General features: G+C 44.5%; 1 protein-coding gene across 6 annotated transcripts in view; it reads left to right on the forward strand.

The window, feature by feature from the left end:
• The first annotated feature begins 14,492 nt into the window (after positions 1 to 14,492).
• The window catches only part of ush1c (Usher syndrome 1C), a 309,503-nt gene continuing 299,622 nt past the window's right edge, over positions 14,493 to 24,373 (forward strand). For 5 of the 6 annotated variants that reach the window (XM_068046233.1, XM_068046236.1, XM_068046237.1 and 2 more), the window contains exon 1: positions 14,493 to 14,584. In XM_068046233.1, the coding sequence (XP_067902334.1) occupies positions 14,549 to 14,584 (36 nt within the window). In that variant the 5' untranslated portion in view covers positions 14,493 to 14,548. Of the gene's footprint in view, positions 14,585 to 14,783; positions 14,861 to 24,373 lie in introns of those variants that run through there. The other variant, XM_068046235.1, reaches the window with a different exon arrangement.

Raw genomic sequence — 24,373 nt, forward strand, 5'->3', positions numbered from 1 at the left:
GCTAACTAATTAAGTCAGGTCCCTGAAGGGTATAGAAGTTTTGCGCTCAGGGGTACAGTGTCCCCATTTTGCCAGATGAGGCAGGCAAGCCAATTGTGCTGCTTAGAGATACGGGGCAACTCAGTCATTGATGGTAGCCTAGGATGTAGATTTTTCCCCAAACAGTGCTACAAATGTGAAAGTCATGGAGTGGGGCATTGAGGGGTGTCAATTATACACTACATTGCATAAAGTTAATTTGCAATGTGATTTAGTCTGGCCACAATGGGATTTGTCTCAGATTTGCATATTGAAGGGGAGGATTTATTGCTCGGGAATGACTTAGCTGGGGATAAGGTGTTGGCGTCTCCAGGAGTTTTGGAAAAGCCAGTAGAGGTTGCTGAAAGTGAAGTTTTGGAGGAGGAATTTCCTGGAATATTCACAAATTGTGTAGTGACACGATCCCAGGCTCATAAGATTAAACAAGATGAGAAGGATTCAGTTGTTTTGGAGGGCAGTTCGGGTGTTTGGTTGGCTGAGACTTTTTTCAAGGACTTGGATGGAAGATGGAAAAGGCTCCAAGGCTGCAATGGTGAATTGTTAGCAGATCATCTTTGATTGAGATCCAACAGGCAGACCCTGATTTAAGAACTTTGTCTCAAATGCTGTGTTCTGAGGCAGAAGCTGAAAAGGTCCCTGACTGTTATGGTATTAGGAATGACATTTTAATGAGACCTCCCCAGAGGCCCACTATTGAGGAATGGGCTATAGTTCATCAGGTTGTTGTTTCCCCGGGGTACCGCAATGAGATTTTGACAATTGTCCATGAGATCCCAAGTGGCAGGTCATGTGGGTGTTCAAAAGACTCAGGCCAAGATAAGACAGCATTTTTATTGGCCAGGCTTGCATAAGGATGTGGTTGAAATTTGCAGAGCTTGCCATACATGTCAGGTAGTTGGGAAGCCACAACCTTTAATTAAGCCAGTCCCATTGATACTGGTACCTGTTTTTGACAAATCGTTCTGTAGGGTTCTTGTGGATTCTGTCGGACCCTTTCGCACAATTAAGTTAGGTCACCAAGTTTCTCCTAACCATCATGGATTTGCCCATTAGGTTTCCAGAGGCAATACCTTTGAAAAGGATCACAGAGAAAGTTGTGATTGAGGGGTTAATTCAGTTGTTCACTAAATATGGATTGCCAAAGAAATTCAGTCAGACCAGGGGTCAAATTTCAAGTCAGGGGTATTTCAAGAGATTATGTGTAATCTGGGAATGAAACAGCTCAAATCATCCGCTAATCACCCAGAGAGCTGCATTTTATTGACCTGCCGCGCTCCGCAGCCTTCTGACATAGATGTGCTGCCGCACAGTGCCGCGTTATTACGCGCGGGGGCTGATTTAAATAGAGAGGGTGGAGCAGACGCTCCCGATGACGTAGAGGGAGCGGCCGCCATGTCCGCGGCAATGGTGTCCGGGTACTGCCACGCAGGCGCCAGCCCCATTTTTAAATTTTTAATGTACAATATGCTTTATTTCTTTTTTAACAAATAATTATGATATGGAGGCCCTTCCCTAACCACCCCCCCCCCCCCAATGGTCATTTCATTGCCCAATATTAACAAAACTTGCCTCATTCCCTACCTAAACTTTTCCCATATGGAGTTCCAAAGGCGCACAAGCTGCATTCGGTGGCTGTAAAATCGACATGGGACGGCCACCACCTGCAGGTAAATTCACTTACATCTATTTAAGGTTAATTTAAATATTTAGATGAAGGGGGGTCGCACCAAGGTCACCCCGCCGCCGGTAGTATGTGGTGGGCCCTTCACGACATTGGAAGCCGAGGCGGGCCTCTCCCCGCAGAATTTTACTGGCCTACCCCCCCCCCACCCAGCGGCAACCCACAGCGCGAAGGGCTGGTAAAATGCAGCTCACAGCCATAAAGGGCTGAATTTTCTTCTCCCACCGCTAGGAGCAGTGGTGGACAAACAAATGGCGGCCCACATGTGCCGACTATGCGTCACCTTGCTGCCGTGAACTTCCTCGTGGCAGCCCAGGATAATGAACTGGTTGGGCCAACCCCCCATCACGTGGAGGGGGCTGGCTTTCCAACGTGGCAATGGCATCAGCTGTCCGCTCATTTAAATTTAAAATTTTTAAAGGAATACCCCCACAATATAACCTATCGTCCCTCCACCCCTAATATCAATTAAATTCAATATTTGCCCTCTTCCCCACTCAAAACATTTACATTCAACACTTGACCTTTCCCCTCCAAATTGATCAAAATGTAGAGGTCTCCCCTTCCCACCATCCTCTACACTAGTAATGTAAATTTGACCACATCCCCCCACCCACTGCACTAAAAATCATAAGCTCCCCCTTTCCCCACCACGGTGGCGCCTGCTTTCCCTGGACAGGTAAGTGAAGGCGGGTGAGTGCCAGCTGCCATTCAGAAGCTCGCAACCCATAGGTAAGATTGGTGTGGATAGCATTTAAACTTATGCATTGTCTTAATTTAAATATTCAAAGCCAGGTTCCATCGCCCAGGGACAGGGGGGCACCACGCAGCTTGCCGCTGCCGGGAAGATCAGGCCCGGCACTCATGGTGTTGGGCTCCGTGGCGGGCCACCGCTGGAACGATCTTCTGATGCCGGGCCACCGCTGGAACGATCTTCTGACGCCCACCCACTATGGATCCTGACGTTGGAAGATCAGTAAATTCCTGGCCAAGGTGTTTTGGAAAGGTATCACCAAACCCTAAAAAGTATGATAAAGGCTTATTGTTTTGAGTATCCTTATGATTGAGATCAGGGAATATCATTTTTATTATTTGCCATCAGAGACACACCAAAAGAGACCACTGGTTTCAGTCCATTTGAATTGGTCTATGGGCATGAGGTTAGTGGTCCCTTTAAACTCATTAAGGAGAGATTTTCAGCACAGTAAGAAGAAACTACCCTCTTTGATTATGTGTCAGAGTTTTGAGAGAGACTCACAAAAGCTTGTGAGGTGGCCAGAAAACATCTCAAGATTTCTCAGCAAGTGATGAAAACCTAAGCGGATAGAACAGCTAAAGCACACAGTTTACAGCCTGGAAACAAGGTGCTAGTTTTGTTGCCTTTGCCTGGGGAACCATTGAAAGCTAAGTTCAGTGGACCTTACTTCATTGAGGAAACTTCATGAGATCAACTCTTTGGTTTGCACCCAAGGTAGACGGAAAAGTCAAAATGTGTGTCATGTGAATATGTTGAAAAGATACTCTGACCGTGAACCTTGTCAGCCAGTAAATGCATGTCAAATGACAGAAGAGGAGGAAGAAGCGGAGACTGAAAACTCTTAGATTGAATCTCCTGCGGTGAAACTGGCAAACACAGAAGTGTTCGGAAGTTTTAGATACAGTTCTACACTATATTTCCGAACAGCATAAAAGGGATTATAGTTGAACTGCTAACAGAGTTTAAAGTCATATGTGCAGACTCTGGTTATTCATGCTTGATGATGGGGCAGCTACACCCATTAAACAGAACCCTTATTGACTCAGTCCTGATAAATTGGCTCAGGTCAGAGAGGAGGTTCAATATATGCTAAAGAACAATACAGTTGAACCTAGTCAAAGTAGCTAGAGTTCACCAGTGGTGCTAGAACCAATACCGGATGATTCTAAAAGATTTTATATTGATTATCAGAAAGTCAATGCCATAACTAAAACACTCTGTCATTCAATCCCATGACTTGAAGGTTGTCTTAACAGTGGGAAATTCAGACTTTATGAACAAAATTGACTTGCTGATAGCTTCTTGGCAAGTTCCCTTGACTGACCAAGCTAAAGAAATTTCTGCCTTTGTGACCCCAAATGCCCCATTTCAGTGTAAGGTCATGCTGTTTGGTATGAAAAATGCACTGGCCACATTTCAAAGATTGATTAACCAGGTGATTGCTGGACTAAACAATTGTGCTGTGGTACATTGATGATCTATTGGTATACAGTGACACTTGGGAGGATCATGTTGAACACTTAAAGGCTCTGCTCGAAAGTTAGAAAAAGCCTGTTTGGTAGTATACTTTCTGAAGAGTGAGTTTGGCAAGGTTAAGGTCACTTATTTAGGACATGCAGTGGGTCAAGATCAAGGGTTGCCTGGAGAAGCTAAAGTTCGGGTGATAATAGATTTTCCAATCCCCAAGACAAAAAGGGAGAGATTACAATTCCTACGGATGTATGCATTCTACCAGAAATTCATTTCTAACTTTAGTATAGTAATAACTCCACTGATTAATTTATTTTTAAAAAAAGGGCATGAAGATCCAGTGGACAGAATCCTGTCAAATAGAGTTTGAAAAGTTAAACAAAAACAAGAAATGCTGGAAATACTCAGCAGGTCTGGCAGCATCTGTGGAGAGATAAACAGAATTCGGAGTGACCCTTTATCAGAACTCTCCTGAAATGTCAACTCTGCTTCTCTCAATGTGCTTCTGTGAAACGAGACTTTTGGACTTTGCATATTGGAACAAGACAATAAACTATTGACTTTTGAGTCCAGATAAATTTAACAGATTTTCTGAAGGCAGGCAGACTGTACGAAGGGAACCCAGTGGTTGCAACCCCAGATCAGACTCCAAGGAAGGCAGCCAGTGATGGAGAAGAAAAAGAGGGAACACTTGCTCTTGGAATCTTGATACAGCAAAAGGCTGCGAAGACTTGAACCTAGTTTGAAAGTTGAAACCTGCTGAGAAGTAGAGGACTAGCAAGATCACCAGGAATCATCTTGTTTATGGACAGTGCCCTCCTCATTACTTATTTTCTCACCTAATGTTGTATCATCAGCAAAAGTGGATATTTTGCATTTGGTACTCTCATCTAAGTCATTAATATAGATTGTAAATAGCTGATCCTTGCAGTACACTGCTAGTTACAGCCTGACAAACCAAAAATGCCCTATTTATTTCTACTCTTTGCTTTCTATCCATTAAACAATCCTCAATCCATGCTAATATATTACCCCCAATCCCATGCATCTGAATTGTGTGTAATAACATCTTGTGTGGCACATTATTGAATGCTTTTTGAAAATCCAAATACACTAAATCCACTGGTTTCCCCTTATCCATCCTACTAGTTACATCCTCAAAAAAAACTCTGATCAGATTTGTCAAACACAATTTACCTTTCATAAATCGATGTTGACTGTCTAATCATATTATGATTTTCTAAGTTCCCTGTTACCATACCCCACATAACAGATTCCAGCATTTTGCTAACAACTGATGTTAAGTTAACTGGCCTACAGATCCCCATTTTCTCTCTTCCTCCTTGCTAAAGTAACGGGGTTATTTTTGCTACCTTTTAATAAGTGAATTTCTATTTCATAGAGAACTAATAAACTTCTAAATCTAGCACTGTACATTCTGAAAATACTTAATCTGGCCTAAATTTACCCATTGGAATAAAACTGAAACTGAATCCTGAACTAAGTACATGAAGTACAATATACCTCGTCTACTGAGGTAGTATGGGCCGAGGTTAGAAACAGGAGAGGAGAGGTCACCCTGTTGGGAGTCTTCGATAGACCTCCGAACAGTTCCAGAGATGTAGAGGAAAGGATAGCGAAGATGATTCTCGACAGGGGCGAGAGTAACAGGGTAGTTGTTATGGGGGACTTTAACTTTCCAAATATTGACTGGAAATACTATAGTTCGAGTACTTTAGATGGGTCAGTTTTTGTCCAGTGTGTGCAGGAGGGTTTTCTGACACAGTATGTAGACAGGCCAACCAGGGGCGATGCCACATTGGATTTGGTACTGGGTAATGAACCCGGCCAGGTGTTAGATTTAGATGTAGGTGAGCACTTTGGTGATAGTGATCACAATTCGGTTAGGTTTACCTTAGCGATGGGCAGGGACAGGTATATACCGCAGGGCAAGAATTATAGCTGGGGGAAAGGAAATTATGATGCGATTAGGCAAGATTTAGGATGCGTAGGATGGGGAAGGAAACTGCAGGGGATGGGCACAATCGAAATGTGGAGCTTATTCAAGGAGCAGCTACTGCGTGTCCTTGATAAGTATGTACCTGTGAGGCAGGGAGGAAGTTGTCCAGCGAGGGAGCCGTGGTTTACTAAAGAAGTTGAAGCGCTTGTCAAGAGGAAGAAGAAGGCTTATGTTAGGATGAGACGTGAAAGCTCAGTTAGGGCGCTTGAGAGTTACAAGCTAGCCAGGAAGGATCTAAAGGGAGAGCTAAGAAGAGCAAGGAGAGGACACGAGAAGTCATTGGCGGATAGGATCAGGGAAAACCCTAAGGCTTTCTATAGGTATATCAGGAATAAAAGAATGACTAGAGTTAGATTAGGGCCAATCAAGGATAGTAGTGGGAAGTTGTGTGTGGAATCAGAGGAGATAGGGGAAGCGTTAAATGAATATTTTGCGTCAGTATTTACAGTAGAGAAAGAAAATGTTGTCGAGGAGAATACTGAGATTCAGACTACTAGGCTAGATGGGATTGAGGTTCACAAGGAGGAGGTGTTAGCAATTTTGGAAAGTGTGAAAATAGATAAGTCCCCTGGGCCAGATGGGATTTATCCTAGGATTCTCTGGGAAGCCAGGGAGGAGATTGCAGAGCCTTTGTCCTTGATCTTTATGTCGTCATTGTCGACAGGAATAGTGCCGGAAGACTGGAGGATAGCAAATGTTGTCCCCTTGTTCAAGAAGGGGAGTAGAGACAGCCCTGGTAATTATAGACCTGTGAGCCTTACTTCGGTTGTGGGTAAAATGTTGGAAAAGGTTATAAGAGACAGGATTTATAATCATCTTGAAAAGAATAAGTTCATTAGCGATAGTCAGCACGGTTTTGTGAAGGGTAGGTCGTGCCTCACAAACCTTATTGAGTTTTTCGAGAAGGTGACCAAACAGGTGGATGAGGGTAAAGCAGTGGATGTGGTGTATATGGATTTCAGTAAGGCGTTTGATAAGGTTCCCCACGGTAGGCTATTGCAGAAAATATGGAAGTATGGGGTTGAAGGTGATTTAGAGCTTTGGATCAGAAATTGGCTAGCTGAAAGAAGACAGAGGGTGGTGGTTGATGGCAAATGTTCATCCTGGAGTTTAGTTACTAGTGGTGTACCGCAAGGATCTGTTTTGGGGCCACTGCTGTTTGTCATTTTTATAAATGACCTGGAAGAGGGTGTAGAAGGGTGGGTTAGTAAATTTGCGGATGACACGAAGGTCGGTGGAGTTCTGGATAGTGCCGAAGGATGTTGTAGGGTACAGAGGGACATAGATAGGCTGCAGAGCTGGGCTGAGAGATGGCAAATGGAGTTTAATGCGGAAAAGTGTGAGGTGATTCACTTTGGAAGGAGTAACAGGAATGCAGAGTACTGGGCTAATGGGAAGATTCTTGGTAGTGTAGATGAACAGAGAGATCTTGGTGTCCAGGTACATAAATCCCTGAAAGTTGCTACCCAGGTTTATAGGGCTGTTAAGAAGGCATATGGTGTGTTAGCTTTTATTAGTAGGGGAATCGAGTTTCGGAGCCACGAGGTCATGCTGCAGCTGTACAAAACTCTGGTGAGACCGCACCTGGAGTATTGCGTGCAGATCTGGTCACCGCATTATAGGAAGGATGTGGAAGCTTTGGAAAGGGTGCAGAGGAGATTTACTAGGATGTTGCCTGGTATGGAGGGAAGGTCTTACGAGGAAAGGCTGAGGGACTTGAGGTTGTTTTCGTTGGAGAGGAGGAGAGGTGACTTAATAGAGACATATAAGATAATCAGAGGGTTAGATAGGGTGGATAGTGAGAGTCTTTTTCCTCAGATGGTGATGGCAAGCACGAGGGGACATAGCTTTAAGTTGAGGGGTGATAGATATAGGACAGATGTTAGAGGTAGTTTCTTTACTCAGAGAGTAGTAGGGGCGTGGAACGCCCTGCCTGCAACAGTAGTAGACACGCCAACTTTAAGGGCATTTAAGTGGTCATTGGATAGACATATGGATGAAAATGGAATAGTGTAGGTCAGATGGTTTCACAGGCCGGCGCAACATCGAGGGCCGAAGGGCCTGTACTGCGCTGTAATGTTCTAATGTTCTAATTCTAATAATGTGGAGCTGTGGTGGGATGGCTCTTCGAAGCATTCTCCTTTCCGGAGGCTTTCCCAGGCATAGGCTGGGAACTGTGTCAGCTGCCCATTCTACGGAGGCTTTCAGCCAATTAGTGGTTAGATTGAGATGTCACCAGTATTTTACCAGCATTGGAGCGGCCCCCTCCATGTGCTCAGGCTGTCGGCTCAATCGAGGCAGCCTCCTGGTGGCAGGCCAGGGGCCTCTGGAGCTGGAGTCTCCATGCCCCAATCAAGGGGCTGCGGGAATGAAAGGTTGCAGCTCCATCAGTGAATAGGGCTGTGGAGGGGATTCCCCTCCATCCCGATGTCCCTACAGGCTTCATGAGTCTTCTGTACAGCTGCTCTGTCTAGACCAGCGAGGGCGCTTCCATGTTGGGGTGCCCTCGTGGTTCCTGACCTGCCTCCGCAGCACCTACCTCTCCCAACGGGGCTGCCGAGGATCCAGAAGAGCTGGCTCTCTGATTAGGCCTGCAGCATCGGGAGCCTGCCCACCCATTGTCCTTAATGGGACAGCGAATGCAGAGGCGGCCAAATAGGAGGCCACCTCCTGGAAGATTGTGCTGCCAGTCTCGCTTAGCATATGTGGGCTTGGGATACCCATTTGGTCCCAACGTCAGGGTCCCGAAGCCCGTAGGAAAATCCAACCAGTTATCTGGCATTTCAGCAATAAACAGCAGCTAAAGGTGTTAAGATTATAAAGCAGGTGCTGGAGTTTGGAGCCTGGCATTTGGAAAGTAAAGTGTAAATAAAAACAATGAAGCTTGGGCAGAAGTTGGGGTGCGGGGGTGGTAGGGTTGCGGGTGGCGGAGTGCCGATGCTGGGTAGAAGCCGGCAGTAAAACTCTCAGGTGGAGGTGCAAGTCTTGAGTCTGAGACAATTTCAAATAGAGAGCAGATTTCTTAGGTTGTGGATCAGGCCTCTGCATTGTTAGGCACAAAACTGGGAGCAGGTGGGAAGAAGGCAGGTGGCTGAATTTAGAATTTTAGCCATTTTAATTTTAAATGCACCTTTTAATGTAAGTGGAAGTGGTTGCTTATAGTTTGTATCCTGGTAAGCTAGCAGAGATACAGAAGTTGGGAAGCGCAACTGGGAAGCATAGTGTTGTAAGAACTGAAAAATAACTATAACAGTAAATGTGGCTTGTTTTGAAGTAGGCATCACTCAAGCATTACTTAGGCATGAGAGAAATGGCCTAGGAAGTAAGTGTGATGACAAGGAGTAGTACAGTCGTATATTGTATAGATATTCAATCCCACCTCTGATGGCTTATGGTATTCTAATGTGGGTTCTGCAGTGGAGAAGGGTTGCATTTTTGAGATAATTTGGGCAGCGCAGTGGTTAGCACCGCAGCCTCACAGCTCCAGCGACCCGGGTTCAGTTCTGGGTACTGCCTGTGTGGAGTTTGCAAGTTCTGCCTGTAACTGTGTGGGTTTCTGCCGAGTGCTCTGGTTTCCTCCCACCACCAAAAAGACTTGCAGGTTCATAGGTAAATTGGCCATTGTAAATTGCCCATAGTGTAAGTAGGAGAATGGTAGGGAATGTGGGATTAATGTAGGAGGGGACGTGGTAGGGAATATGGGATTAATATAGGATTAGTATAAATGGGTGGTTGATGGTCGGCACAGACTCGGTGGGCTGAAGGGCCTGTTTCAGTGCTGTATGACACACACTCTCTCTCTCTCTCTCTGAAATAAGCTTGGAAGAAATGAGGAAGAGGGATGTTTCAAGAGAGATAGGCATCTCGGCGGGGGGAAAAGGGTGGGAGCAAAGGATACCTCAAGACCATGAAGCTGTATAATTAATATGTTCATGTAAGGGAAAAGAACAATGTGTTCCATTGTTGATTAGGTTTGGTAAGGATGCAAAAATGATCATTTAAATCCAGCTGGCCGACTTCTCCCATGTTTCTACGGGAAGTCAATGGGGAATGAGCTCTGGGGGTTACCCATCAAGCCCAGGAAGGTGGCAGGATCAGCTGTTGGGGCTGTCACTTAGGGGTCCTGCCCCTCATGGACCCATAAGGAAAGTAAAGAAAAATGTTTTTAAATGTACCTTTTTATGCATTTCCTTGTCCAGATATCCTTCCCGGCAAGGTTGGTCTGGTGGTAAACTGACTCTGGCTTCCTGCTCAGACTGCTGACTTAAAATTGCAGTCAAGTCCTGATGACATTATTAGGACCCAACATGCATATGTTCAAAAGAACCCACAGGTTTTGGGTAGGCATTCTTTGCTGCCTGCTCATTTCAGCAGATTAAAATTCCAAATAGTCAGCTCCTGGCAAGTAAGTAACCTTGACAATATTACCTGCCCACACACCCAGTTTCCGCTGGACAGGTAAGGTTAAAATCATCCACTATATTTAGGTTGAAGACCTTCCATGTATTTTGTTGAAATGTCAGCTTCTGCTGTGTAGTATATGCCTCCATCACATAATATTGCCAATCAGCATCTACCTCAGATGGCTGCCATTGCAATTTCTCTTCCAGTAGGTGGTGATGTGCAGTTCATAACATTTAGTTAGGATGTCGATAAATAACAAATGATATACGTTCTTACACTTATATACAGTAATGCCTCGCACCATTGTATACAAAAATGAAATTGCGTACAATAATAAATAGTATTATACATTATTCTTTCTTTCTTTTGGGTCTCCTTATCTCGAGAGACAATGGATACGCGCCTGGAGGTGGTCAGTGGTTTGTGAAGCAGCGCCTGGAGTGGCTATAAAGGCCAATTCTGGAGTGACAGGCTCTTCCACAGGTGCTGCAGAGAAATTTGTTTGTTGGGGCTGTTGCACAGTTGGCTCTCCCCTTGCGCCTCTGTCTTTTTTCCTGCCAACTACTAAGTCTCTTCGACTCGCCACAATTTAGCCCTGTCTTTATGGCTGCCCACCAGCTCTGGCGAATGCTGGCAACTGACTCCCACGACTTGTGATCAATGTCACACGATTTCATGTCGCGTTTGCAGACGTCTTTATAACGGAGACATGGACGGCCGGTGGGTCTGATACCAGTGGCGAGCTCGCTGTACAATGTGTCTTTGGGGATCCTGCCATCTTCCATGCGGCTCACATGGCCAAGCCATCTCAAGCGCCGCTGACTCAGTAGTGTGTATAAGCTGGGGGTGTTGGCCGCTTCAAGGACTTCTGTGTTGGAGATATAGTCCTGCCACCTGATGCCAAGTATTCTCCGAAGGCAGCGAAGATGGAATGAATTGAGACGTCGCTCTTGGCTGGCATACGTTGTCCAGGCCTCGCTGCCGTAGAGCAAGGTACTGAGGACACAGGCCTGATACACTCGGACTTTTGTGTTCCGTGTCAGTGCGCCATTTTCCCACACTCTCTTGGCCAGTCTGGACATAGCAGTGGAAGCCTTACCCATGCGCTTGTTGATTTCTGCATCTAGAGACAGGTTACTGGTGATAGTTGAGCCTAGGTAGGTGAACTCTTGAACCACTTCCAGAGCGTGGTCGCCAATATTGATGGATGGAGCATTTCTGACATCCTGCCCCATGATGGTCGTTTTCTTGAGGCTGATGGTTAGGCCAAATTCATTGCAGGCAGACGCAAACCTGTCGATGAGACTCTGCAGGCATTCTTCAGTGTGAGATGTTAAAGCAGCATCGTCAGCAAAGAGGAGTTCTCTGATGAGGACTTTCCGTACTTTGGACTTCGCTCTTAGACGGGCATTACATTATTGCATTATACACATTGTAACAATCTACATATGTATACAAATATACCTTGCATTGTTATACAGAGTTTGAATTTTGCGCAATAATTAAATTATGTCCATTAAAATTACTTCTTAACAACAAATACAGTGGAATCAAAAGGGAAAACTACAATATAAAGGTGCAGGTCAGGACTGCAAACACAGCTCTAGCACTTCTTTTGGTGGCAGTCCAGAAGCCACTTCCAATTGTTCCATTTCCTAGGGTCCCTACTACTCTGACATCCAAAGACCCCATTCCTAATATCTCTAATTTGCAGCACTTCTCCATTCTTTCTACTCTTCATTAGCCCCTCCCACTGGTCCAACATATCTACACAACTTTCCTAGTGCTACAAATACCACATAAGTCACTTACCTTTAAGACATCTACATGTTTCCAACCTATCTGCCAACCAAAACATCTTCTCTAGCATTTTCCTCTGGATCCTAGACTTTAAGAAATGTAAGACATGGATATATGCAAATTGGGGTCAAATAACATTGTTAAGACCTCTAACGCCATTTCTGTTTCTGCACACATTGCTACTTCCAGATCTATATCCCATCCACAAACCATAAACAAACTGGGAGGTATCCATTTCCAGCAATATTTAAAGGGATCCTCAGATGCTCTCAGGTAAAATTCTGAAAGGTTTTGGAGGTCATTTTTACTTGTATTACATTGTGCGTTTTGGTTGATTTGACCATTATAAAGTACTTATAGCAGCTGTAAAATGTTCTGAAATTAAGGAGCTCCTGACAATGCACTGTTTCATCACAAGGTCCTTCTGGCCATTCCACTCTGACAAGAGGAAGGGGAACAGCAGCAGAAAGAAGGAGCAAACAGAGCTGCAGCTGCAGGGAGAGCAAATAGAAGCAGGCATGCTGACAAGAATCCTTAATCTTCCAACAGAGTTCACAGCCTAGAGCAAATTAAATCTAGACATATAGGTCTAGAATAAATCTAGAATAGAGGAACATTGTATTAGGCAGCTTTGCTTCTCTAGACAGACTGCCACTGAATTGTTTCAGCTCCTGCAGCATGACCTGCAACCAACTGCCACAGCTGGAACAGCATTGCCTGCTCAAGATCACTGCAGCCCTAAAGCTTTTTGTTTCTGCCTCCTTCCTGGCAGTCACAGGGAAAGCAGTAAAATAAATGCAGATTATCTTGAATTAACAGGTAACTGATGCCATGTTTGCTAGGGCAAACACTTTCAAAAGAATATGAGAACATCATCTTCCCATTTACTGCAGGATAGGAGTTAGGGCTTCACATAGAATGTAGGTATCACCCAAGTCACTGGCCCAGATTTTGCAGGGGGTTTTGATGGTGAACTGTCAGCATTTGCTGTCATTACCTCTGAAACTTATCACAACTTCAAGATTTAGCATATGGGCAGATTAAAGGGGAAATCCTGAAGTTGCAGTCTGTCACTAAATGCTCCGCCATAGGCTGCACTGTGGTCCAACCACCCTTCGCCCACACCCCCAGAGCAGCAATCACTGAAAATAGTTGATGTGGTGAGAACTTTCCTTTTCCACTCTCACATCACTATTGGGAACCTCATAAAAAGTTACACCTTGTTCAATCTGGTGTAATTGGGTTTTTAATGGTGATCTGAATAATAATTATTGTTAAACAACAGATCTGGCTCTGAAAGTATATTTGTAGAGCATTGTTAAATGTGTCCAATATGATTACTAGATTTTATTAACTAAATTCTTAAAATATTTTTTCATTATATTTCAGCTTCTACCTTCATCCCATGTGTATCTTTATTTTGCTCTATGTAAAAATTTTAAAAAGTGATTCGATTTTAGTGCTTTTCATTGGCTGCCAGTGAGAATTCTTTAATATGATTGGCTGCTTGAACAGCTTGCTGACATCACTGCAGCTCCAGATATTCCCCATTAAACGCTACAATCAATTGCAGGGTGAGATTTAAGTTCTGGCTATAAATATTGCCAGGCCCCTCAGTGAGGCTTGTTTAAGGTCAGTAGTGAGCGCCCCATGTTTTGCGGCTGATTGCAAAAACCAGGCCATTGTAAAACAGGGTATTTGTGGTTATTACCCCTTGCAATTGACACATACTTCTGCAAAGCTTGAGAAAAATCTTGGTGAAACTTAGATTTAAAAGGATGCTGCGCCTCAGCAGGGTAGGATCTCAATTCGTGTCTGTTATTTCGTCATATGCCAAGTTACTGATTTTAAGTGTATTGTTTTCAGGAGGTACCAAAACAGAAGTGAAGATCTTCTCTACAGGGATAGTGGAGAAATCGGACAGAAATGCTGGGGTTGCTTTCCTCCAACTCTTAGTTGATGGTCATGCTGCAACAATATTATATGTTCAGCAGCTCGGGATGGTGTTTGGATCAGAGAACCCCGAAACAAAAATGAGAAGTTACTAAGCCACCTTACATAAATAACCATGCATTATTTACATCTAATTTCATTGGATTGTATTTGTTTTGCTGTCTCTGAAATACCAAGAATATATGTGTCCTTAAAAATACAAACTGAATAAACCTGCTTTGCTTTTTAATATGGGGCAAAAAGGTAGTACAATCGAACAATAAACACAAGTAATACTTTACAGACAATGTCTAAAGTTTTTTTTTCGTTATCCAGGACTCTGTGTGTGCTGTTAACTGGTTGTTGTGTGGCCTCTTCACACCCAGCGGGTTCAGAGGAAAAGGGGCAGGTCATTCCTTGTTCCCATCGTATCCCGACTGCCAGAATGGAGAAAAAGGTGGCTAAGGAATTCAGACATAAGGTAGGGGAAAAAGCAGCGAATTGAAAACTATTCTACTTTTCATTTATCTTGAGCATGTTTCTACTAATGTTAATAAGTTATTCGTTGTTCTTCGCAATTAAAGAAGAGTTAGTAAGGTTAGGTTGTGTGAGACTATGGACCCGGCAGTATCAATAACAGGTGGGGGAAGGGCACTGAATTTGTTTTTCGGGAAATGCTGTATTTTTATTAAGCGCTGCCATCGTGGTGTTCGAACGGTATCTTTGGGATAAAGCGCCTTGAAATGTTGATATTATGGTAAAGTTACAGGAATATTTCCCTTAATGTTTGAGTAGTTGGAATGATCTAATTCAGTCCCGGAGTCGAGAGCTATCGCGAAGAGGAAGGGAACGCAGTTTCAAAAACTCTTGGCTAGTGGATCCATTGTCATGAATCCACTGAAATACGATATCCTAGTGATAACTATTGAGAACTGAAAAAAGTCCAGTATATTGCATTCAGACACATGTTAAGGTGTCTGGACTCTGTCATAGATTGGTAACGTAATACCGGAGCAAAATTCTTAAAGGGACATTGCCTTCGGGTGGTTGAGAAGCGATATAATAAATCGATAGAATGAATTAAAGTGAGATACGGAAAGTTAAATGATGTCGCTATCAAAAAAAGTAGCAAATTAGTTTTTTGTTTAATGCCATTTCCAAAGAGTTGAAAGTCCTCATCAATGGGAGATCATGCCACTTTATTGATATGATTAAGAATGAGGCTGAGTCTCAGTCAGTATCCATCTTTATAAGCAGACGGGTTTAGGTCAGTTCAGTTCCTGAAATGGTCAGGCCATAGGACCGAATGCCAGTTGTGTTAAATTTTTAAATTATGTTTTCAGTTTTTATTAAATGTTTAGGTGATTGCAGATAAGGAAGGTCCACGCTTTGATCCCCAATATGTGATGAATTAGCTAATCTCAGTTAAGTAGGGTTTGAGCACTACATTTGATTCCAGTGATACTTGATTAGGGAGGGGAGATCAGCTCGGTTTTCCATTCATGGTTGTAGGTGGAGACAGAATCAGTGCTGTTGGTCAAATACTCAACTGACACTCAGCATCATGACAATACACTCAAGTAATAACAATTTGGGTAGGGTACCAAACAGTATTTCATGTCCTTGGTATCTTGCTCTAGTCAGGAGTTGACTTTTCAGGAGGATGGGAAAAAATAGTGATAAAATGACAACAGCCTCCTGCTGCCAAGACTCTAAGCTCTGAAATTCCCTTCCTAAGCCTGTCTACCTGACTTTCCTCCTTTTAAGACACTCCTTAAAACCTACCTCTTTGACTAAGCTTTTGGTCATCGGCTTGGTGTCATTTTCTTTGTGTTTTGCAATGCCTCTGCAAAGTGCCTTGGGATGATGTATAATGCTAAAGGTGTGATCTAAATAAGAGTTGTGTAATTTATATTGGCCCTCGTTATTTACCTGATGTCTGGGTCTCCAGCGCTGAGCCTGTGCCAAGGCCTCTGCAGTACCAGCAGTGGCCGCTGTTCCTGGTGGCGTTGCAGATATTGCTGAGCAGCCTGCCCTGTGATTGGTTGGATTGGAGGTGGGATCCCTGCCTTTAAAGGGACCGAGATCCCTGCTCTGGCCACGTAAGTTGCCGGAACAATGCAAGATCGTGCTGGGGTGGTACTTGGAAAGGCGAAGCTGGGGTCTCCGCACCCCCCCCCCCCCCTCGGCTTTGTGGCCTGGTGTCTGGAACCCTGCCAGTGCCACAAAATCCAGCCCTCTGTGTTGTATTGTCTAATGCTCACATCCTCATGAAATGCGTATCCTCTTACTTTATCATTTACGCCATTACAGAAAACCTGCTAGTTATACAAAATACTGAATATCTATTTCCACTGCGAAAAAACATGATGCAGATTTTAATCTTCTAGTTATTTTATGACTGTTTTCCTGATCTTGGTCATGTGCTGGAAGGAGATCCTCTGATATTCTCCCCTTGGCACAGATGACATTGATATAACAAAACTTCCTTAAGATATTGACCCTTATCAAAAAACTTACTCTATACTATATCAGAGCTCCAAAAATTTCCCTAGGACCATTAAATATTTGATGGCAATAGGATATATCAGTGTTAAGTTTTAAGTTTTTCTGATACTAGTTACAGTTACAGTAAGCATATTATAGAATAGTGAATACTATTTAAAACTTATGGCTGATTATCCATATACAATTTATTTTTCTGATTCTTCAGCTTTGAAATGTTGGCCATGTGTGATTTATTTGATTGTACTTGTTATTGAAAGCTGTCCACATTTTGTGGATAAATGATAATCCTACAGTAAATTTATTTAACATTTTTTTTTGTAAAGGTCAATACGTCTGGAATGAAAACCTTTGAGTAACATCTTCCCTTCTGTTTGGCTGCTCCAGTAATGGAGAATGTCCTGGATCAGCTTCATTACATGTATCCAGGACTTGATTTAGGGCAAATCTCTGAGCCTGTAGAATGGTTTCTTGCGCTGGCTGGCTGTGGGGTGGCTCATATGTCGATTTAAAGTGACACACCACCCGCTCCCCCCTTCCCCCACCCTCCCCTCCACCACTACCTGACCTTGCTCTTTCCAGGAAATTGCTTTGAAATGCGTGGAAAGCTTCCTATAAGCATGTGAATGGCCTACTAAGGAGAATGACCCTACTCAACAATCTAGACAGTAACAATAACATTAATATTTCCAATAGCGTTCAAAGAAATTTCACATAGCATTTAACTTTTTTTCCTATAAAAAGGCAGAATTCTTTGAATAAAAAGCATTACTTTTAGACTTCCTCTTTCCTTTTCAACTGTATTCTCCCACCAAAATTATGACTCAGAATTAGGACTCTGCTTGTGAGCAATCCCAAAATGAACTCAGTCATGGCACTAATAAAAACAGAAAATGCTGGAAATATACAGCAGCTCTGGCAGCATCTGTGGGGAGAGAAGCAGAGTAAACATTTCAGGTCTGTAACCTTTAATCAGAAAGGTAAAGGAGATAGTTGGATTTTCATCTGGTGACTCTCACATCACAAATGAGCAAGAGCAGACGATGGAGACGGACAGCAGTGGAGAGTTTGCTTCAGAGGCCGTAGGATGCTCCAAGTTCTGCTCAGATAGATGCAGATGCTGAACCTTGGGAGCTGGCGATGAGGAGGATACTTTTGAGCATCAGCAAAGAATATTCGAGGTACTGGCAGGTTTTCCAGCCACAATGTGCATGCTTGCAGAGAGGTTGGAAGGGTCTGTCTCAAGCATGAGTGGCATGACATCATAGGCATTTGTGATGATTTCATTCATGGAAAGTGTGGCCACCTGCATGGAGCATCAAATGTGGCAATCAAACAAGTTCATGAGGCCCTCACCAATGGCTTGCACTATGAATGTCACCTTAAATAGGATTGATGAAATCCTAGTCTTGGCCTTTTATTGCCCTGCTGATCTGCGGAAAAGAGGTCAACAGCTCATTGCTATCAGAGAAGCATGGATGTGCCATGAGAGGGATGCTGATGAAAGGGGACAAGCAAGTGGGGACTCAAAGCGCTTCCGCTTTTAACCTAACTGAACCTAGTCATTATGAGGGTATCCTGGGCAACAATGTGCACCAGTGCTGGTGCATTGGCTGCATTATGTTCCCCCTCCTGTACCTTCCCTTTGGAAGAGGTTGTGCGCTCTGCACCTTGCTCCTCCTGAGGGTCCAAGCCTTGCTGTTGTGCAAGGTTGTGCAGAATACAGCGCACCAAGACCATTCTGGAGACTGGTGCATTTTGAAGGGCACCTCCAGTTCTGTCAGTGCTCCTGAAGCACACCTTCAACATGTAAATTGTTTACTTAATGGCATGTCTGGTTTTTATTCTAGTTTTCCTGGGCCTCATTTCTTGGGTTCCTCATGGGTGCTATCAGCCAATTTTTAAGTGGGTACTTCTTGTCCCCAAGCAGCCAGCCGGTAAGCCTGTTTCGAGATGCGAAGAGAGCAGGGAGAGTGGACTGACGCAGGATGAAAGCACTATGGTAGCCACCCGGAAATCTTGTTCACGCCTGCATAATCAGCTTTTTGTGGTTGTACACCAGCTGCACACTGATGGAATGAAAGCCTTTGCAGTTGATGAACATTCCTATGTGATCTGGTGATACCTTGATTGCCACATGCGTGCAGTCGATGACACCCTGCACCTGTGGGAAGCCATCCAGAGCCACAAACCTCAGCATCCGCTCATGGTGACTGGTATCATCGGTGACAAAGTGTACATAATTACCTGCTCTGGCAAACATGACATCATTCACCTGTGTAATGAATTTTTGGGCTCCCAACTGAGATCTCTGACAAACGTCTCTGATTCCTGGAAGGAGCCAGAGACAAAGAAGTTAAGGGTGATGGTGACTTTGATACCCACTGGTAAAGAGCGGCCACTGGGTCCCTTCAGCAGCAGGTCTTTTTCCGTCAGTCACCACCTTACGTGAGAGCCTGAGCCTCCTGAGACATTGGTATTCCAACATGCCCAGGAAGTTGATCCTCTGCTTGTACACCCTTTGTTGTGGGTATTGCCCCCTGTGAACTGCTCATCCCCTCCATCTGGTAGAGTGACAGATCCATGAGGAGCAGGCTGCCGCTGCTCCTGTTGGTGCTGCTGCCAATGCTGTTGATGCTGCTTGTCATCTTGGTCCTCATCTGAGGTTGAAACTAATACAGCATCAGTAGCACCCATGCTGATCTGATAGATCACAGCTGCAAAGTGAAGATCAGACCCAGGATCCTCCAAAGTGGTGAAAATATCCTGTAAAGTAGTGAAAATAACCTCTCCGATCAAATGAGCAAAAGCTTTTCACACAATTAGGCAAGAAATTAGCTGTGAGGCTTTAGTAATTATTGGAATTTTTGATTGTCATTTCTATAGCCCTCTCAATTTGCTGTTGTGTTCTCACCTTGCTTTCAGTGCCGAGTTCCAGGAAACCCGTGCACCCAAAGTTAAATCACAAAAAAGCCGTTTTGTAATTGCTGTCAATGAGCAATTAACGACCTGCCTCTTTCGAGAGGGTTGTTCACACGGAGCCTAACATGTTACAGTTAAGTGCAGAAGTTGGCGGGTTAGAGGCAGCTTCCCAATGCGCTGTCAATTTTGGCACTTTTAACCCCCCACCCCTCTCCTAAACTCACTCAACACTACAAGCTAAAATTCCCCCAGAGGTTTTTTTTTTACTTCATTTAATTTGGATCTTGGGTTTTGGCTATGGCTTAATGTTTCTTGGTTCTTTATTGATCTTTTTTTATAACTGACAGCTGCTTCCTTATTATGCAAATAAAATACAGGCACAATAAACTTGTCAGTTCTGGTGAAAGGTCATTGATCTGAAAAATTAACTCTGTTTCTTTGTCTACTGGTGCTGCTTGACTTACATATTTCCAGCATTTTCCCTTTTTATTTATGAAAATAAGCATTTTTGTGGCAGTTTACTAAAGAAAACTGCTATGGCACGAGCTGCCATAACAACTGATCAGCTAAATCACTCTGGCCCTTAAAACAAAATTTACAGCAAAATTATCACAATTCCATTAAAAAAAATTACCAAAAAAATTAATTTTCCTGTGAACTTTCCCATACTGTCCAATTGCTTCAGTGTCTAAACCCTTCTTCCCACTACCAAAGCAAAATGAATAGCTTTGCCCTGTGGAACTCGACATCTCCAGCAGAAAGCATCAGACCAATCCTCATTGCTGCGTTCCATGTCGAGTCCAAATCAGACATGATGTCCCAAGGAGCAATGTAAAGAATGCATACAAAAATATGCAGAAGCTGTGGTCTCCATCTCTGGATCGGACCAGTCTGTAGATACAAAAGCAAAATACTGCTGATGTTGGAAATTTGGAATAAAAACTAATTGCTGGAGATACTCAGCAGGTCTGGCAGCATCTGTGGAGAGAGAAACCAAGTTAACGGTCTAGATTTAGTTGTGCCCGCGGGGCTCCTGGCACTGGGCCAAAAAAGCGAGGAGAACCTATCTCGGCCTTTTGGAGCCTCCCACCCCCACCCCTCCCCACTTCCCACCCTGGTGCTCAGGCACTTAGTGCCTGCCGCCGGGATCCACGTCCCTTTAAGGATGGGGTTCCTGATTCCAAGAGCTGCTGGCCCATCAAAGGGCTGGCAGCTCAATAGTAATCACAGCACCACTGGGAGCGGTGGCCATTGCCAGTACTACAGGAGACCTGGGATGAGAGGTAACTGAGGCGGTGTCACAGAGGCCAGTCCGACAGGCCCCAGCGATGGTGGGGGTGGGTGGGCAATGAGGCCAGGGTGTGGTGTTACCGGAGAGTTGGTCTTTCTGCCGAGGGTCGTCCTCTGTGGGCCACAGATTTCCCACGGAGAAGGGCGCACCCCGCCCCCGCCCGTCCCCACCCAAGCTCGCAGGGAGGTTGCCTCATTTTACTGGGCGACCTCCTTGCGTGGGTGAGACCCCCGCCGGTGCAGTGGTGGTGTGACGAGACCCTTAAGTGGCAACTGTTTGGCCTCAATTGGCTTCTGGACGGCTGTCCTTGTCTTTTCCCGCCCCTGGCCTAATTGTGGCATGATGGGAAGGCGACAGGCCATCCGTCCCCCACCTTCCTTCACAATTCTATGGGCCCCGCCTTCTAGCCTGCCTCCAGAGGGACCCATAAAATTCAGCCCAGTGTTTCAGGTCATTGCCTTTCGTCAATTCAGTCCCTTCAATTCTCTTTGCTCAGTGCCCAGTTAATTATTCATAAAACATTAGGCACAATTACAGCTGTCTTCCCTTTTTCAATCACTTCAAGACCCAATGGCTCCTCATTTCCGACCCTGCTCCAGCCCATTCCTAAGGTCCCAGTTCAGGATGGCTACTTATATTTTCCCCATTCAGCAGATTCTGAACCCTGTCTTAAGTTCAACCAAATAAACTTAGTTTGGTAATATAATGAAAACAGAAAGTGCTGGAAATACTCAGCAGGTCTGGCAGCATCTGTGGAGAGAGAAACGGAGTTAACGTTTTAGGTTGATAACCTTTCATCAGAACTTATTTCACTGTTTCCCCTCACCCCGACATCCAAGTCAGCAGAAACTGATTTAGTCAGTCTGTATTCTGCTCCTCTCTCAGGGCTAACGAACATTGGTAGATGATGATGTTGGCATCTTTCCATCTATGAAAGATGATGGACAGGCAGCAAACAATCCATTTAGGTGGGTTGTCTTCTCTTGGTGCACCTTTGCTCATGGCTGTGAAGGCCAATCCTTGAGAGTCAGGTTCTGCCACAAGTGCTGCACATGAAGCTGCCAAGTGATACTGTGAGTTTATGTTTTTGGCTTTGTCACCTGTTACCAAGCTGCTGTAGCCACTGGTCATTGTGGTAGTGCACTCCAGTCCACAAGATGTGTTGCTATTTCCCTCTTATGCCAGCTAGTGGCTTCTAGGTGCGATAGTCAATGTTTAGAGCCTTCATGTCACTCTTGCAAGCATCCTTGAAGTGGAGCGATGGGTGTCCCACTGGTTGTCTGGCCACGGCTACCTCACCATAAGGAAGGTCATTGGGAATGCGATTGTCTTCCATCCTGTGGATATGTCCGATCCACTGAAGCTGCCTCTGTTTGGTTAGTGTCAATACACTTGGGAACTCTGCCCTTGAGAGGACTGCCACATTTGTGATTTTTATCCTGCCAGGATATACCCATAAAATGCCACAGACAGCGAAGATGGAAATTATTGAGCTTCTTTTCCTTGTTGCTGTAAGTAGCCCATGTTTCACAGCCATACAGCAAGGTGCTGAGAACGCAGGTCTTATAAACCATCAGTTTGGTCCTAAGGGTCACCTTGGTATTATTCCATGCACATTTCGTGGGTTGACCAAATGTGGCAGCTGCTTTCCCTATGCGTGTATTAAACTCTACATCAAGGGACAGATTGTCTGTTCCTGTGGATCCAAGGTAGCAGAATTTGCTAACCACTTCCAGTGGGGGGGTGTTTAGTGTGATCAGGGGCAAAGATGCAATACCTTGTCCCATGACTATGGTTTTCTTGCTTATAGTCAAGGAGAATAAGTTACAGGCGTGGGAGAGACAGTCCATGAGGCTTTGTAGCTGAATTTATGTGTGAGCGACTGGTGCGGCACCATTGGCATAGAGGAGTTCTCTGATAAGGACACAATGTGTTTCTGTTTTCGCTTTCAGCTCTGATAGATTGCAGATCTTGCCATCTGACCTCATGCACAATCTATCTGCAGGGAAGGCGAAGGTCAGGCACATGGAGAAGATGATGCCAAACAGAGTGGGGATGAGGGGACAACCCTGTTTCACCCCATTCTTCACTCCAAAACTGTCGAAGTGGAGCCATAAAACTGTACAATGCAGTGCATGTTGTCATGGAAGGAGCGGATGAGACGGAAGAGCTTCAGTGGACAGCCAATTTTTCCCAAAATCTTATAGCGCCCTGCTCTGCTGACAGTGTCAAATGCCTTAGTGAGATCTACGAAAGTAAGGCAAAAGAGTATTCTATTCCTACACTGCTCTTGCAGCTGGCATATAGAGAAGATCATATCCACAGTAGATCTGCCGGCAGAGAAACCGCACTGCGCTTCCAGGTACGCTTGGCCTGCAAGTAGATGGAGGCTTTTAAGTATGACCATAGCAAAGGCCTTCCACGTGACACTAAAGAATGAGATGCCTTGTAGTTGCTGCAGTCTCCTCTGTCACCTCTGCTTTTGTATAGGGTGATGATTTTTGCATCATGCTTCTCCTGTGGAACAGAGCCTACTTTCCAGCAGAGAATGAGAAAGCCATAAAGGTGTGGCAATAGATGCGATGCTCCTTGCTTGAGTAGTTCAGTTGAGATTCCATCCTTTCCAGGTGCCCTTCTGTTCGCTAGGCAGTTCATGGCCTTCTCGAGCTTTAGTGATGAGAGTTCTTCATCTAACTTATGCATGACAGGAAGTTGCGGGAGAGTGTCAAGCATGGACTGGGAGATGTGCAGCTCACAGTAGTGTTCAGTCTTGAGGGATATCTGTTTAATTCTGTTTTTGAGTACTTCACCATCTGCTGACTTCAGGAGAACAACTTTGGTGATGGCAGGGCCAAGCGCCTTCTTGATCCATTCATACATAGTTCACAGATTTATTTTGTCACATGTGGTTTGGATTCCTTGACGTAAGTTGATGCAGTGTTTGCACAGTATCTCCTTGTCTTTTGCACAGCTGCCTTGGCTATTTTCAGGCCACACAGAGTCTTAGCTGTTGGGTTTATGTTGTGCATTATATAGGCTTTGTTTTCATATCAATGACAAGTATCATCTCAGCTGAGCAGGTCTCAAGCCAGTCCTTGTTGCAGTTCTGCCTTTACCAAATGATGCTTCTACTGCTTCATAATTGATTGTGTTTAGTGATTCCCAAGCTTCATCGATGCCAGCATCGCTGCTTTCTGTTAAGGCTTTGTTGGGTAGCAAACGTTCTAGCGATAGTGCAAAGTGCTGGTATTTGGCATCGTTGTGCAAGGAATATTGATATGTGGTGGGTTGTGGAACTTTGAGGTGCGCTGCTGATGAGAGTGGTTAGTTTTGCAATCTGCACTGTGATAGCTGTAAATATGAAGAACACTGGCAGATCGTGGCTCCTCATGATGATTAGGAGTAGTTGGTGCCAATGCCCAGACCTTGGGTGATGCCATGATACTTGTGGTGATGTCTGCTCTGGAAGAAGGTGTTGGTGATGCAGAGTTCATACAGGGCACAAAGCTCAAGAAGGCGTTCTCCGTTATCGTTGATCTTGCCCACCCGATG

The sequence above is a fragment of the Heterodontus francisci genome, chromosome 14 (assembly GCF_036365525.1).
Source record: "Heterodontus francisci isolate sHetFra1 chromosome 14, sHetFra1.hap1, whole genome shotgun sequence".
In the NCBI taxonomy this organism is placed as follows: domain Eukaryota; kingdom Metazoa; phylum Chordata; class Chondrichthyes; order Heterodontiformes; family Heterodontidae; genus Heterodontus; species Heterodontus francisci.